This window comes from Passer montanus, unplaced genomic scaffold (genome assembly GCF_014805655.1).
Source record: "Passer montanus isolate IOZ18808 unplaced genomic scaffold, ASM1480565v1 scaffold57, whole genome shotgun sequence".
In the NCBI taxonomy this organism is placed as follows: Eukaryota; Metazoa; Chordata; class Aves; order Passeriformes; family Passeridae; genus Passer; species Passer montanus.
The window spans coordinates 1,973,976-1,989,037 of record NW_024370705.1 but is presented as its reverse complement, the minus strand read 5'-3'; the positions used below and the strand labels follow the sequence as shown (position 1 = coordinate 1,989,037).

Here is a 15,062-nt window from a genome sequence, read left to right as displayed (position 1 = left end):
AGTGCAATTGTCTGAAAATGCTGAATTCCCCTCTTTCAAAAGAAGTGCTTGGTTTAGACCATAAAAATGGTATTTCTGTGTGGTGAAGGAGGTTCAGGAAAATGGGGGATTATACACCAGCCACTGACTTGTGTTTTTAACTGAGCACTGAAAAAAAGGAATCAAAATTTCACCATGTGGTATCTGAGGCTCATCAGCAGAGCTGCTAAAATTAGATCCCAGCACAGCCCTTCCCCACGTGTGCTAATGAAGTGTTTGATAGCAGCAGCAGCTCCCTCAGAGGAAGCAGGGCCAGCTCTGCCCTTCTCACTTCTTGGGCAGGTTTAACCCTTGATGGGAGCAGAGCCTTTCTGCTGCTCCCGACCCCATCCTCATCAGGAGCCATAATTCCAGGTAAAATCCTATTTAATCTCTGCAGTTCAGCTCCCACACTGTCCAGTCCTGCACTTTCAGGCCCACCAGAAAGATTCTGCTGATCTTAGAGAGCTCTTCAACCTCTCTGTATTCCAGAGAAAATTCCCAGATTTACAGGAATTTCTGTGACATAGGAAAACTTACCTGGCAGAGACTCACTTTGCCTTATTTCAAGCTGTAGTGCCAAATCAGATGCACAGGAGAAATAATTATGTTTGTGATTCATATAACACACAGTTCTAATCTTGAAGGGAAAAAAAAAAAAGCTGATGTATTTTAGCAGAATTTTTCAGACAAAATACAGCTCAAGACAAAGATTTGACTTTGAAAAATGTAACCTAGGTAGCCAAGAGATAACAGAGCTGAGCAGGGGCAGGCAGGTGTGCTGAGTGTGCTTCCCACTGATGGGTGCTGTCTGCAGTAAGTTGCTGCTATCAGAAATCTACATTTTACTGCTGAAATTGTAGGGAACAATCCTCATTTTCCCAGCTTCTGGCTCAGAAGGAGGGCCTCACTTCTGCATCAGCCCTTTACAGAATTATTTCTGATTTTCTGGCACTTTTCCTAGCTTTTAAAAGGGGGTTGTTGTGGTGCACTGAGATGCCTGCAGTTTCTTCTCCTCAGGTGATGCTCAGCTGCCCTGCTGGAATCACTCTGAACTAACCAACATTAATGGTCAGTTGGGTGCTGCAGGGAGGGGTGCATCCCTAAAAACTTCACCCTTGGGAGGCTGTCACCACGTTTATAGCTGCTAAAAAATCCTGCTACCCTGCAGTTACCCCTGGGAACTGGAGATAAGGGAATTCTGGCAGCTCTGGGGAGGGTGCAGAAGTTGTGGTCGGATGCTGGAGTTTGTCACTGCTGCCACTGGCACCTCCAGAGCCCGGCTGTGCCCGGGGCTGTGCCCAGCTGTGCTTTCAGCACTCCGAGGCTGTGCTGGAGCAGGGTCCCAGCCGGGATGCAGGATGAGGAGGCTGTGCTGGAGCAGGGTTCCAGCCGGGATGCAGGATGCAGGATGATGCAATGGGACAGCAAGCAGTGACCTGTCCCAGCCAGCAGCAGTGACCGATGGAGGGTGGGAGGGACGAGTGCAGGAAGCAAAACAGCAAAATTCGCTGTGTTTGTCTTGCTGGGAGCTTTCATCAGAGCCCTGCGGAGGGACACGGTGACAGCGTTGTCATTTCTGCCCCAGCAACACCCAAAATAAACCATGATTGCATCGCGGCACCGGGCTGGGAGAGACACGAGTGCTCATTGAATAAATTGGGGCGGTCCCGACCCCGGAGTGCTGCGGCTGCTGCCCGGGGTGGGGATGGGGATGGGGATGGGGAGGGGATGGGATGGGGTGGGGAGGGCAGGGAAGCAGCGGGTCCGATAGCAGCCGCTGGTGTGACCTCACTCGCGTCCCGGGGGACATGAGCTCATGAGCGTGCCGGAGCTGTGCGGAGGGCTGGGGTGTCGGGAGCTGCAGGATGGCCTGCGAGTGATCTCATCGCAGCCCCCGGGGAAGGGCGCTGGCTGCTGCCAGCCCGGCTGCGAGGACTCATCCCCATCCCCACCGCAGCAATTAGTGATTGGCCTGCGATGACATCACTGATGACAGAGCTAACTGGGACAGCACAGCAAAATTCCTGGGGAATTTCCCCTTCTCCAGGAGCTTAGCACATAAAAGGATTTTGACAGGACGAACCCAATGTTTCAGCCCAGATAATGCCGTTGCAGATTAAGCATCCTTCTGCGCTCGTTTGCCACCAGCTGTCCCTGCAAACAGTGGGACAGAACAAACTGGGGGCGGCCCTAAATTAGACACTTATTCAGGCTCGGGTGAAGGTTGACAAAGGGTGTTGCCCATTCTTTGAGTCCCTTTTGAGAGAGAAGCATTTCAAGCAGCACACTTCCCCCTCCCCACCTCCCCTTCCTTGAGGTCTTCAGGGAGGTTTGGTCCCTTGGAGTTTTAAATGCCCTGAGGGTTTAATTTCCAGCCCCAGTTTTTTTATCTGTGCACTGCCCAAGAGCCAACACACACCTGAGGGGGAGGGGAAGGATGCTGTCAAACATAATTAATTTGATTATTTGGGATTACCTAAAAAGTTGTCAGGAAGACTGGAGTCACTTTACATTTGATCCCTGTACCTTCAGAAGGGCTGTAAGATCAGAGATCTAACTTGCTTTCCTTTTCTCACTAATGTCTACAACTTGCATCCTATTAATCCCATATTAACCTTTGTTTTTCTGCAGCACTGTCCAGACACACAATTTATTGCCTATCCATAACCTGCTCTAAAGTTTATAATTCCAAAATGCTGCATAGCAGATTTCATTGATTTCAAATTTCAAGTTTAAGTAGACAGTAAAAACCAAGTGAATATTTTAGTGACTTGTCCAGCTTGTGCCCAGCTGAGCCCTGTGGAGGAATGAAGGGATATTTGTCCTTTCTGGGCACAGAGCTGAGGGGCTGCAGAGAAAGCTGCATCTCCTGAGTGTGGGCTCTGCACCATTGAACAGTGCAGTGATCAGTGAACACCAGCCCTGCACAAATTAAATGTTCTTCCTTTGACTTCCTGATAATAACCACGGTCTCACTTGCCTGGTTGTCTTGCAGGGAAAGTTTTATCTGATTATTGAGGAGCTGAGCCAGCTGTTCCGCTCGCTGGTGCCCATCCAGCTGTGGTACAAATACATCATGGGGGATGATCCCTCCAGCAGCTACTTCCTGGGGGGCATCCTGATCATCATGTACAGCCTCTGCAAGGTGAGCAGCACCTCCTGAGCGTTCCCTGGAGCTGGGGCAGGGCAGCAGCACAGCTGAAGGGACAAATGCTCCTTTTGCTTGTGGCTGTCCCTGCCCGGAGCAGTGAGTGCTTCAGCTGCCAAAGGCATTTTGCTGCCCAGCATGTGGGCATTGCTGGGCTGGGGGAGGATCTGAGCCTGCTCCCAGGGTTGCATCAGACTCATGAAGTCATTGCTGCTCTGCTAATCCCTCTCTGCAGAGGCTGCAGGAGAAGGGGAGCTGGCCCTGAGGGAGCAGTGCTGGCTGGCTGCACACCTCCAGATGTCACACAAAGGCAGGCTGCAGACACTCCTGGCTGTCTCTGAGCTTTCCTCTGCCACTCACAGCTCTGAGAACAGCAGGCAGGGAAAGCAGCAGCCAAGTCCTGCCTGGATAAAACAGGTCTCATTCTAGACCCTGCTCTGGCTGACACGAGTGATGGACAGGGGTAATTCATGTTTCCTCAAAAATAAGAGCACAAAGTTGGTACAAATGTAAGTGTGTAGGTGTGATTTAGTCAGAGGAGTCCCAAGTCTAGAAATAATTTTATTTCTAGTGGTGTGTGTTAAACCCTGCCCAGGGGCAGGGCAGCAGCTGAAGCAAACCCTGATAAACCAGATGTTCACCCCTCTGAGAAGGGCCAGGCTTGCTCCATCCCAGATCCCTGTCTGTGCCCGTGGCTCTGCAGGAGCAGACTGAAAATGAAGAACAGAGAATATATCCAAGCTGGAAACAGCTCAGAGGAGCAGAGCAGTGCTGAATTACAGAGTATTGTGCAGGAATAGGGTCCTGCCACCCCTCCTGTTGAGCCCTTTACAGTTGTTGTGAGGAAATCAGGCAGGGGAGGTGATGGCCAGTGAAGTGATGTGGTCACAGCAGGCCTGAGCCCAGCCAGGAGCAGAGCAAGCAGTGCCAGGACAGGAGCAGCTCCCTGCACCCCCTCAGCCCCAGCTCCTCTCCCTGTGCAGGAGGACTGGTGGCCCCTTCAGAGGTGTCATTGCCTGGACCCACTGCAGTAGCCAGCCCCTTGCAGACCACAGGTGGACAAGAACAGGTTTCAAGTGACCTTTCCTGTCCCCTGCTTGCAAAAGCAGCTCAACACCTGGAAAAGGGATGCAGTTCCACATGGAACATACACCTGGAGAAGCCCTCAGAGTGGGGAGGTGCTGGTGGGGAATTCTGCTGCTGGAAGGAGAGCCAAGCTCAGAACCACAGTGACCTTTCCTGTCCCCTGCTTGCAAAAGCAGCTCAACACCTGGAAAAGGGATGCAGTTCCACATGGAACATACACCTGGAGAAGCCCTCAGAGTGGGAAGCTGCTGGTGGGGAATTCTGCTGCTGGCAGCAAGGGGAGCCAAGCTCAGAACCACAGTGGCAGGAAAGGGCCTCCCCAGGCAGGGTCAGAGAGAGTCCAAGAACCGCAGGCAGAGCCCAGCAATGGCACAGGCTCAGGGGGAGGATGAGGAGTCACCCCAGCTGCTGGGGGGTGAAGAGCAGGGGAGCCTGAGCAAGGCACAGCTCAGCTGGACACCAGCACCTTGAGAGCACAGCTCAGTGTCTGCTTTGAACAGACAGGAGTCTGCTGAGGAAGGCAGGAGAATGCAAATGCCCTCCCTCTGAATTATTATAATTTTGAAATTAAGGGCTTTCAGGGAAAGTATGGGAGTTGGAATAACAGTTGTTTACTAGGGAAGAAATAAAAGTAAAAATACAAATGCAGTAATACAAACCAACACTGCCAGAGTCAGAGCGCTCTGACAGAGGGTGATAGAACACACAGCCCAGCCACATCTTGCATTTCCAGCCTGAGACACTCAGCCTTGAGCTGAGACCTCCAGGGCTGAGCTGAACTGGAGCTGCTGAGCCCAGGGGCAGGGGCTGAGGGAGGAGAGCCCAGCTGAGGCTCCTCAGGGCCTGGCACAGGTGGGAGCAGCTCCTTAGGGGTTAACTTGGTGTTCCTGTCCTGTGAAGCCTTTAGAGGGAGTGTTGGGGTGATCTGGATTGGAAAAGCAGCTTCATTTTGGGAGTTTGTGTCCAGGTCAGGGTCAGCCCTGTGCACACCAAGCCTTTGCCTGGAAGTGGAAGGAAAGAGGGAGCTCCTCTCCCAGTGCAGGGCATGGAGCCCTGGCTGTGCCCATCCCATTTCCAGTCCCCAGAGCTGCAGGTCCAGCTCCTTGCCTGAGACACTGAAAATATCCCCAGAGGAGTCCACATTAGCAAAGCCACAAACCACATTAGAAAAACCACAGAAGCCAATTTGGCACTGAGAGCTCCTGTGCTCCTGGCAAAATTCCAGGGCTGGGCTGGGGCTGTGTCCCCTTGCCCTGCACAGAGGGCAGGAGCACTGCCAGGAGGCTGCTGGGGCCCCTGCCCTGTGGAGCCAGCAGCCTCTGGTTTTGGTGGAGAAATCCCAGGTGTTCACACACAGAGCAGCCAGGTTGGATTTTTTGCCTGTCCTGAGCAGCAGCACTCCCTGTGTGTGACCCAGCTGTGAAGTGATGGCTGGTACCACCAGAAGTGGGTGAGAAATGGGTGTTTGCCCTCTGAAACATGCAGTTTTGGGGGTGCAGGGAGCTCCAGAGGGGAAGAAATGAGGGGGGAATATGGGTTGGGAGGAGGAGACATCAGAGCAAAGGCACTGGAGTCATGCTGTAAGCAAAGCAAGCAGGAAAAGCTGGGAATTGCACTGGCAGAGAAAGGGCTGACCCCATCCCGGGTAGGTGGGATGTCTGAGGCAGTGGGCAGCCCCAGTGGTGGCTGCTGGGTGGGAGCATTACTGGAAGGAGCCTGGAGCCCTGTGTGCTGACTGGAAGCATCACTGGTGCCTCGTGTGCTTCCCTTGCATTGCAGGATGAGCTCATTGGCACTCCCTGCAGTGAGCCCACTCAATCACTCTCACCAAAACCACTCCAGCAGCAGAAAGCCAGCTCCTCTGTGTGCCTGTGCAGTGCTGCTCCAGCTCTGCAGCTGCAGCCCCACAGCCTCCCCTGCCTCAGGTGACAGCCAGCAGCTCCTGCTGTGCCACCAGCCCCAGCTGCTCCTTGCACTGTCACTTTCTCACATCTTCTTTAGTTCAGTGAGCCTTCCCTGTGCTCTGCCTGCAGGTAGGGAAGAGACAGATGATAGACTGGGTTAGGTTTTCATTTTAATTTTCATTTTCATTTTCATTATTTTCATTTTCATCCTCTCCTCTCCTCTCCTCTCCTCTCCTCTCCTCTCCTCTCCTCATTTCCTCCCCTTCCCATGGGAACAGGTCCCTTTTAGCCCTTCCCTGCTTAGTGGGGTGGACAGTTGTCCCCAGCCCAGCCTGGTGCCAGCCCCTCTGTGTCCTGTGAAGTCCCCACTTTGCAGTCAGCTGCTCCCAGAGCTTTTCTGGCCACCCTTCCCCACTGTCAATTCCCATTTATTACATATTTCATGATCACCATGAAATCTTTTTTGGCACATTGTTACTTTTCCCCCTCTGAGTATCCATTTGGAGAATGTTTGCTGAGTTTCTGGACTCACACACACAGAGATTTTGTGACAGTTAGCTGAAATGGGATGTGTTTTTTGCAGTCTTTTGACATCTGTGGCCGTGTGGGAAGTGTCAGGAAGGCTCTGAAGGTCCTTTGCACCCCCCAGGTAAGGAGTTCACCATGGAGGAGCAGTCCCAGAGGTGGAGCCTTGTTCCTGCTGAATGGTAAAATGGAAATTGCTCAGTACCAAGAATAAAACAATGTTAGCCCAAGCCTGGACAAGCTGTCAGGGATGTCAGGGACCTTTTCTGACACCTGCCCTGCCCAGCTGTGGTGGGAGATTGTTCCTGTTCTGTCTGATTGGAGGCTCTGTGTAATGTGGATTAATCCAACTGCAAGGAGCTGCAGAACTTTGTAGTGCAGAGTGTGGGAAGGGCTTTGTGCTGCCTGATGTGCAGTGGCACTGAAAGGGACCCTGCAGTGCCCAGGAGTTATCCCAGGCCCTGCATTCCACAGGGCTGGTGTTTAGATCTGCTGCAGTGGCTTACATTTTAAAAGGGTAAAATCAAAGGCTGTGGAGGAAAAGAACCTCATCAAAGTTTGTTAGAGCTTACCTTGCTTGTTCCCTGGGCTTGGGCTGGTCGTTTTCCCTCTGCAGGCTTCTGTTTGCCCTAAATCTGGTACAGGGGGAGAGGCAACATTTACTCCTATGTATCTAAAGGGGAAGTGGGCAGCCTGTGGGGGCTGCTGCTTTCTCTTTCTTTCATTGTCTCCTGCTTAATAATAATAATAATAATAATAATAATAATAATAATACCTCAATCTAAACACCCCTGCAAATGGTGCTGAATTAATCCTCTCAGCTCCCTGTTGAGCTCATTAAATTCCATTCTCCTTCCAAGTGGAGGCCCTAAAAGCTGGAGTCAGCTCCAGGGGAAGGCAGACAGGGAGCAGAGGTCCCCCTTCCCCACACAGTGACACTGCTGTCCCTGTGGGGAATCTGGGGGTGAAAAGCAATCTTTGTGCTCATTCCTCTTCCAATCCTTTGACTTGGGGTTTGTTTTGCCCACCTGTCCCTGCCAGACCTATGGAGTCCGTGCCACGAGCCAGCAGTGCAGTGAGGCAGGAGACATCTGTGCCATCTGCCAGGCAGAGTTCAGGGAGCCTCTGATCCTCCTGTGCCAGGTGAGACCCCAAAACTGCCCTGCTGCTGTTCCCTCAGGGAGCTGCTGTGGGGGCAGGCACAGCCAGCCTGGGAGCTCCTTTGCTGGCCCTTGGTGCAGCTCCTGGGGGTGTTTATTGCCCTGGGCAACCACTGGGTGATGGGGTGACAGCTGTGGGGTGGGCACAGCCCTGTGGGGCAGGGCTGCAATGGGCAGTGCAGACCTGGGGCTGGAGTGGGCAGAGCTTTACCTGCCCCTTGGGAGAGCTGCATGGGTTTGAACTCCCTTTTGATAGCAGGGTTATCAAATTAAAGCCATCCTATGCACCAAAGGTGCCTCTTAGCCTTGCTGTGAACATCTGTGCAGATGTTTCCAAGCTGGAAGTCCTCAAGAAGCTGCTTTTGGATCTGCTTGGCAGAGCTGGGATTTGAGGAGTGACATTTCTCCTCATGTGTGGAGGAGTTCCCAGCTTCTCCCAGCCCCTCGTGCTTCCTTTTCCTGCTCTCCCATCTCTGGATGGTGTGTGCTGGGGAGAGCCTGGGGAGGGGTCACTGCAGGAACCAGAGGAGGAGATCAGGGATGAAAACTGACATTTACTGAAAAGGGGAAACTGGGAGTGCAGAATAAAGCAAATGCAAGGAGCAGGGGGAAGAAAGAGGTTATGGGAGCTCAGGAAGGACTTGGATAACAGGGACTGGGGAGGGAAATATGGTAGGGGAAAACCCTCTCAGCCCAGGAGCTGTATGCCTTTGGAAAGTTTCTTTCTAGTGCTGTTATTAAAAAACAGAACTTTGGCAAACTGGGGTTTATTTCCAGTGAGTGCCACTGGAATAAACTGGGGTTTATTTTGCGAGTGCCAGCTGCACCTGCTGGTGGAGTGTCTTGGTTTGAAAAGCCAGGTGTCTGCTGAGGAAGGCAGGAGCCTCCCCTGAAATGGAAAAGAGAAACCCTCTCCCTCTGAATTATTATAATTTTAAAATTAAGGGGCTCTCTGGCAAAGATATGGGAGCAGGAATAACAGTTCTTTACTAGGGAAGAAAATAAAAAAATAAAATAAAGCTGCAGTAATACAAGCCAACACTGCCAGAGTCAGAGCAGGAGCTGAGCCCCTGTGGGTCAGGGTGGTGGCACAGCAGGGACACTCAGTGGCCATGGACAGCAGAGATCTCCTGGAGGGAGGATTGGCTGTGGGAGAGAAAAAGAAAACTGTCCATGAACAGAGAGAACTGCCCCAGCTCTGACAGGTGGAAATAGAGCACACAGCCCCATTTCCAGTGTAAGACATGGTGCCATTCCCTGTCCCCAGCACGTGTTCTGTGAGGAGTGCCTGTGCCTGTGGTTCGACCGGGAGAAGACGTGTCCCCTGTGCCGCTCGGTCACCGTGGAGACGCTGCGCTGCTGGAAGGATGGCACCACCTCTGCCCACCTGCAGGTCTACTGACACACCCTGGGCACCCCTGCAGGTGTGCTGACACACACAGGACACCCCTGCACCCCTGCAGGTGTACTGACACACACGGGACACCCCTGCACCCCTGCAGGTGTACTGACAGCAGGGCAGCTCACCAGGCATGGAGCTGGAAAATCCCAGGATCCCTGCTCTGTTGTCCCAGGATCCCTGCTCTGTTGTCCCAGGATCCCAGTTCTGTTGTCAGTCTTTCTTCAGCTCTGAGCCAACACAACAATTGTGACTGGCCCCAAACTTTACCCTGGAAGCAGGGGAGGTGTGGGTTATGTTGTGGCAAGCTCCAGGGTGTTTCTGGAGCTCACAGGGTTACGGAGTGTCTGGGATGTTTCCTGTTTTCCTGTCCTTTCAGTATGGACAAACAGTGCATGTCCAGGGCAGGGGGGCTGTGAGTGCCTGTGCTGAACAAAGCTGTGCTCTGCCTGAGGAGCTCCACATCACCTGGCCCTGCATTCCCTGAATCCATGACTTTACAGAATTACACAGCACCTCTCTCTGAGAACTCTTCCCAAGCAGTGTTTCAGAACCTCGTGTCCACAGTTGCAGTTGCAGAAATGTCATTGCCCAGCTGCTGTTTGTCCAGTTGATGTCACAAGTGGCACGTGCTGTCACTTTGGAAAATCACAGGGAGCTTGGGAAGGACCCTGCCAGTGAAGCTGGAAGTGACACCTCCTGTCCCTGGAAATGTTCTTCCTCTTTAATTTTCATGGTGAGACTTTCTGATTTCCCAGTCTCTGGGGAGAGCAGAGGGAGGCTGAAGTTGAGTTGGGTTTGTCTGGATGGAAATCCAGCACCTGTCTAAGAGCATCTCACAAACTCAGTGTCCCTGCCCCGTGCTCCTCAGCCAGGACCTGCCTGGCTCCTCCAGCAGGGAAAACCAGAGCCTTGAGCTTCAGCAGGAGCTCCTGAGGAAGGAGATCCCTGGCAGGAATTAACAGGAATTATCCCCATCCCTGTGGCTGGGCTCTCTGCTGAGGTTCTCCAGCAGCACAAGCCCTCAGAGGAGCTGCTGTTTGTTCTGGAGCTTTCCCTGTCCCCAAACCACCTCTGCTCCCACCCCCAGGAGCAGCAGCGTGCCCCCAGCTCATTGCCATGGAAATGGCTGAAGGTGACAGCCCCAGCTGAGCCAGCAGCAGGAGGAGGCTGCTGAGGGAGGGAGGTTCTGTCTGTGCTGATGGAAACTCCACGGGGAGGAATTAAAGCCAACAGGAGCTGAAGGGAACAGGAGTAAGGCTGCACATTTTGGAAATAAGCTCAGTTTGGTGAGGAGGAGTGGTGAGAGCAGAGCCTGAGCTGGGCACACTCCAGACCTGGCTTGGGGGGTCCAGGGAAGCAGAGGAGGAAAAGCTTTACTTTCCAAACCAAAGTGATGTCAAATTTTTGTCTAATGGGTCCTGTGAAAGTGGAGAACTGAGCCAAGGAATCCCAGTGCTCTCTGCAATGGGAATAGCTTCCCTGTCTTTGGGATGGGAGAGAGTTCAGAACAGCAGGGAGCAAGGTCTTCATTTGGCATAAGAAATGTGATGTGTGATAGCCTGGAATATTCAACAGGAAAAGGGGAAATCAGTGATTCCATGGGCAGGGAGCTTCTGAAAGGCCTCAGTGTCACTGCAGTGCCAGTGAACCCAAGCCTTGGTGTTCCTGCTTTCAGACTGTTTGAAAAGCTGCTTCTCATTCTGGTTTTTTTTCCCCTAAATGCTCCTGGAAAATGTGTTTGGAGGAGTGTAGGAAAAGCTCAGTAGGAAAGTGTGGGATACACTGCTTCCAAGTTCAGTTTTTATTGCTGGTAAGGCAGGAAATCAAAGGGAACGTGTGGGTTTGCATTCTTAGAGCTTTGGGGTGGTTTTTAGGGAGGATGGTCCTGCCTTCTCCTAGAACATGACACTGGGACCAGAAAACATCCAGGGGAAACTTCAGTCCCAGTGACAGCTGCTGGGAACCTGTTGACTTCCATGGGAAAACAGGAAAGGCTGTGGAAGGAAATTCCTCTAGGAGAGGAAATAAAACTCAGAGCCTTTTTTGCCATTGAACAGTTATTTTTCTTTTTTTTTTTTAATAAATTCCTTATAAATATGTACAAAGAGTCTCAGCATATGAAATTCCTTTTACAAAAGAGAGAAGCCCCATCCAGCCAGGAGCAGGAGCCTCCTGGAGCTCCAGAACTCCGAGCACAGGCCCTGCCCTTGCTTTGGTGAGGGGAAACCTGCACAGTGACCTGCTGGAGTTTCATCCCAATGGTTCTGGATCAGCCAAATGCCAGGAACTGGGCATTCCCTGCCTGTCATTCCCTGGGCAATGCCCCTGGGGGACACTGGGGAATTCCCAGTGGCCTCAGGACTGAGGAGGATGGGAGGGTTTTGTGATAAACTGTGGTGAAGGACTGGAAAAGGGATGCTGTAAAAACCCAGGGAATTAAATCCCACTGCAGCTGGGTTTGCTCTGCTTGCTGCCACCTGTAACTACTGATGGAGTAACTAATAAAGGTGTGATGAAAAAAGGTGTAAGTAATAATGGTGGAACTAATAATGGCCATTTAATCCTCAGATGCTTTCAGTGAATATTTAGCAAGCTCCAAAGTCACTTCCTGTAAATATTAAAAACCTTGGGAAATTCAAACACTTCAGTGATTCCCTCACAGTGGACACTGAAGTCACATCAAAATTCACTCCTGTACTCAAATAAATATTTTAAAAAAAAGTTTGTATTTTGTGGTGTAAAAACCCAAGGCAGGAATAGCAGTGAGGATCCCTCCCCTCTTAGGCTGGCTGGCCCTAGGAAAGCCCAATTCCCAGGGTATTTACAGTTCCCCCAGCCCTTGGATCTGGAATTGGCATGGCCAGAGTCTCCTCACCTGGTGTGATGAGATGGAAAGTTCAGCTCACACACAGCAGAGTTACACAAGAATGAGCCTGGATTGAAAATGAAATTTGCTGGGAGCAAACTGGCTCCAGGGAAAACTGTGCACCTGCTGGGGAGCTGGGACACAGCCAGGAGGGCTGGACATGGACAGTGTGTGTCCAGATCCAGCGTGGAGCTCAGGTAGCCTGTTCTGTACACCAGGCTCCTGTTGAGATCAGGGACAGATGTGTAGGAAAATTGAGTATTATGGGCTATTCTGTCCTCACTGGGGCCATTTCTCACAGGGCAGAGCACTTTTCCAGCTGGGAATGCCTCATTCCAGGCTGGCTGTGGACAGACACTGCACCAGTTCAACCAGTTCAGTTTGTCGTGGATTTCAGCAGCAGGAGCTGCTTCTGCTCATGCTGAGGGTTTGACACCTTTATAACTTTTCTTGTGATATAGAAACAAAACAGACTCACAAATCAGATGAAACTGATTCAAGAAGTGTTTAAGGATTTAAGGGAATTGCTTTTGCAATGGGCTTGGCTCGGAGGAATTGCTGCCTCCCTGCTCTTAGCTGGGACACAGCCAGGAGGGCTGGACATGGACAGTGTGTGTCCAGATCCAGCGTGGAGCTCAGGTAGCCTGTTCTGTACACCAGGCTCCTGTTGAGATCAGGGACAGATGTGTAGGAAAATTGAGTATTATGGGCTATTCTGTCCTCACTGGGGCCATTTCTCACAGGGCAGAGCACTTTTCCAGCTGGGAATGCCTCATTCCAGGCTGGCTGTGGACAGACACTGCACCAGTTCAACCAGTTCAGTTTGTCATGGATTTCAGCAGCAGGAGCTGCTTCTGCTCATGCTGAGGGTTTGAGACCTTTACAACTTTTCCTGTGATATAGAAACAAAACAGACTCACAAATCAGATGAAACTGATTCAAGAAGTGTTTAAGGATTTAAGGGAATTGCTTTTGCAATGGGCTTGGCTCCCTGCTCTGCAGCAGGAGCAGGATGGGATCCCCCCTGGGCACTGCCAGCCCCCTGCTTTGGGTGCTGCCCCTCCTGGGCACACCAAGCTGTGGGACAGGAGGCCTGGCCCCATTTCAGCTTTTTTACCTGCTGAGAAGAATTCTGCAGGAGAAGAGGAAGGAATGGGGAGCTCCTGGGTGAAGCCCTGCCCTGGGGTAAGCCAGCACTGCTGGTGCAGCCCAGCTCACTGGCCAGAGGAGCAGTTGGAGCAGGTGGCAGCAGCCCACACCAGGCTGCTCTTTTTCCTTGGAATAGGGAATTCCAGGTTGTGCTGGGAGCTGTCTTGGCAGAGAACTGCTTTAAAGATTCATGAAGAGTTCCCTCCCAGCCGTGCTGTGCGCAGACCATGAGCTCATGAGTGAGCTCTGAAACCCGAGAGGGCTGCCTGGCCCTCCCAGCTGACCCAGCCCGGGATTGCTCACTGCTGGGAGAACAAAAGGGCCAGAGGGGAACTGTGCCGGCTTCCTGCCCACAGCAGGGGACTGGGAATTTCCAGGGAGTTCACAGCACCCTTCCCTTTCCGTGCAAACACCAACCAAGGGAAAGGCAGGTCTCGTAGAAAGGATAAAAACACTCCTTGTCAAAAAATGGAGGCGTTCAAGGATAGCAATTACATCACAAAATGTAAGGCTTTGACAAATCCATACCCTCAACAAGGAATTCCAGTTCTGTACAGGGAATTCTGGCTACAAAACTCCAAAACCTCACCCTCAGTTCATGCGAAACATCCAGTTTGGAACTACAAAAGTGAAGCAAACCAGGAACAAGGCAGGATTTGGGGTACCAGACCTGCTCTGGTTTCCATTTGGGAAGCACCATCCATGTGGCTGTTCCATGCTGGGCAGGACAAGTCTGTTCACATTTTTTGCTGACTGTTTGGAGCCCCTGAGGAGCTCTGAGGTTTGGGAATTTTCACAGACAAGCCTGTCCATGGAGGGCTGGGACTGAGGGAGATCAGCCAATCCCTGCACTGGGGCTGATCACAGATCTGGGGGCTCTCCCGAGGTGGGGAGGACAGAACTTCCTTTCCTTTTCCTTGGCTGTGCTGTTCCAAGGGAATTGAAAGACTGGGAGCAGCCTGAAGGCTGCAGCCCCCAACAGCCAGGGCAGCAGGAGAGCCAGGGCAGTGCCAGCTGTGTGCACAGGGAAAATGGAGTAATGCCTATTCCAGGTGAGAAGTTTATTACATTCAGAGCTGATAAAGGTGAGGAATCTGTGGGAGAGCCTCTGAGGGACGTGACCCTGGCCCAGGGCTGGGGAGGATGTGCAGGGCAGAGCTGCAGGGGCTGTCCCCTACAGCCAAGTGTCACATCCATGCTTCAGGTGGGACTTGTGCAATTGCACAGGCACAATTTCACTCCACATTCCAGGGGTTTCCAGAAATTGGTATTTTTAAGGTTCTGCCCAGCACTGGCAGCACTGCTGGAATCAGCTGAGGCTCCTCCTTTTGTTAGAAGAATTTGTCCTTGTTTCTGTAGGAGACTGAGCTGGGAAGGGGTTCAGGATGCTGAGGATTACTGAGCATCAGGCCAAAAATGGCAGGAGAATGTTTCACTGGTCCCTGTGGCTCTGAGACCACTCCAAAGGTATGGACAGACAAACTACATGGAGCTACACCACCCCTCCCAACACTGCACATCACCTAAGGCAGGGCAAGGCTCCTCACTAGGAGCAGTCTGCTCTTCCAGCAGAGCCCTTGCTGCTGTTTGGGAATGGACTTGGATCAACATCAGCCAGGAAAATGTGTGCAGGGGCTCAAAACACTGTGGTGAATATTTGATAAAGGGAGAATTTAGCTTTCACATTGCTTAGAAACACTTCTCCTGCAGCAGTGGAAAATGCAGGGTCTGACTGGACACAGTGGCCACTCGGCTTCTTCCTGGGCTGGGCGAGGGGTGGGAAGTATTTTTAAAAGACAAG

The 15,062-nt window shown here is 51.9% G+C and overlaps 1 protein-coding gene across 4 annotated transcripts in view; it reads left to right on the top strand.

Annotated features, from left to right (window-relative positions):
- Positions 1-11,967, top strand: part of RNFT2 (ring finger protein, transmembrane 2) — a 30,935-nt gene extending 18,968 nt beyond the window's left edge. For all 4 annotated transcript variants that reach the window (XM_039726168.1, XM_039726169.1, XM_039726165.1 and 1 more), the window contains 5 exons: positions 3,017-3,166; positions 6,743-6,808; positions 7,726-7,827; positions 9,112-9,307; positions 9,347-11,967. In XM_039726168.1, coding sequence (XP_039582102.1) covers positions 3,017-3,166; positions 6,743-6,808; positions 7,726-7,827; positions 9,112-9,246 — 453 coding nt within the window. In that variant the 3' untranslated portion in view covers positions 9,247-9,307; positions 9,347-11,967. The remainder of the gene's footprint in view (positions 1-3,016; positions 3,167-6,742; positions 6,809-7,725; positions 7,828-9,111; positions 9,308-9,346) is intronic.
- The last annotated feature ends 3,095 nt before the right edge of the window (positions 11,968-15,062 follow it).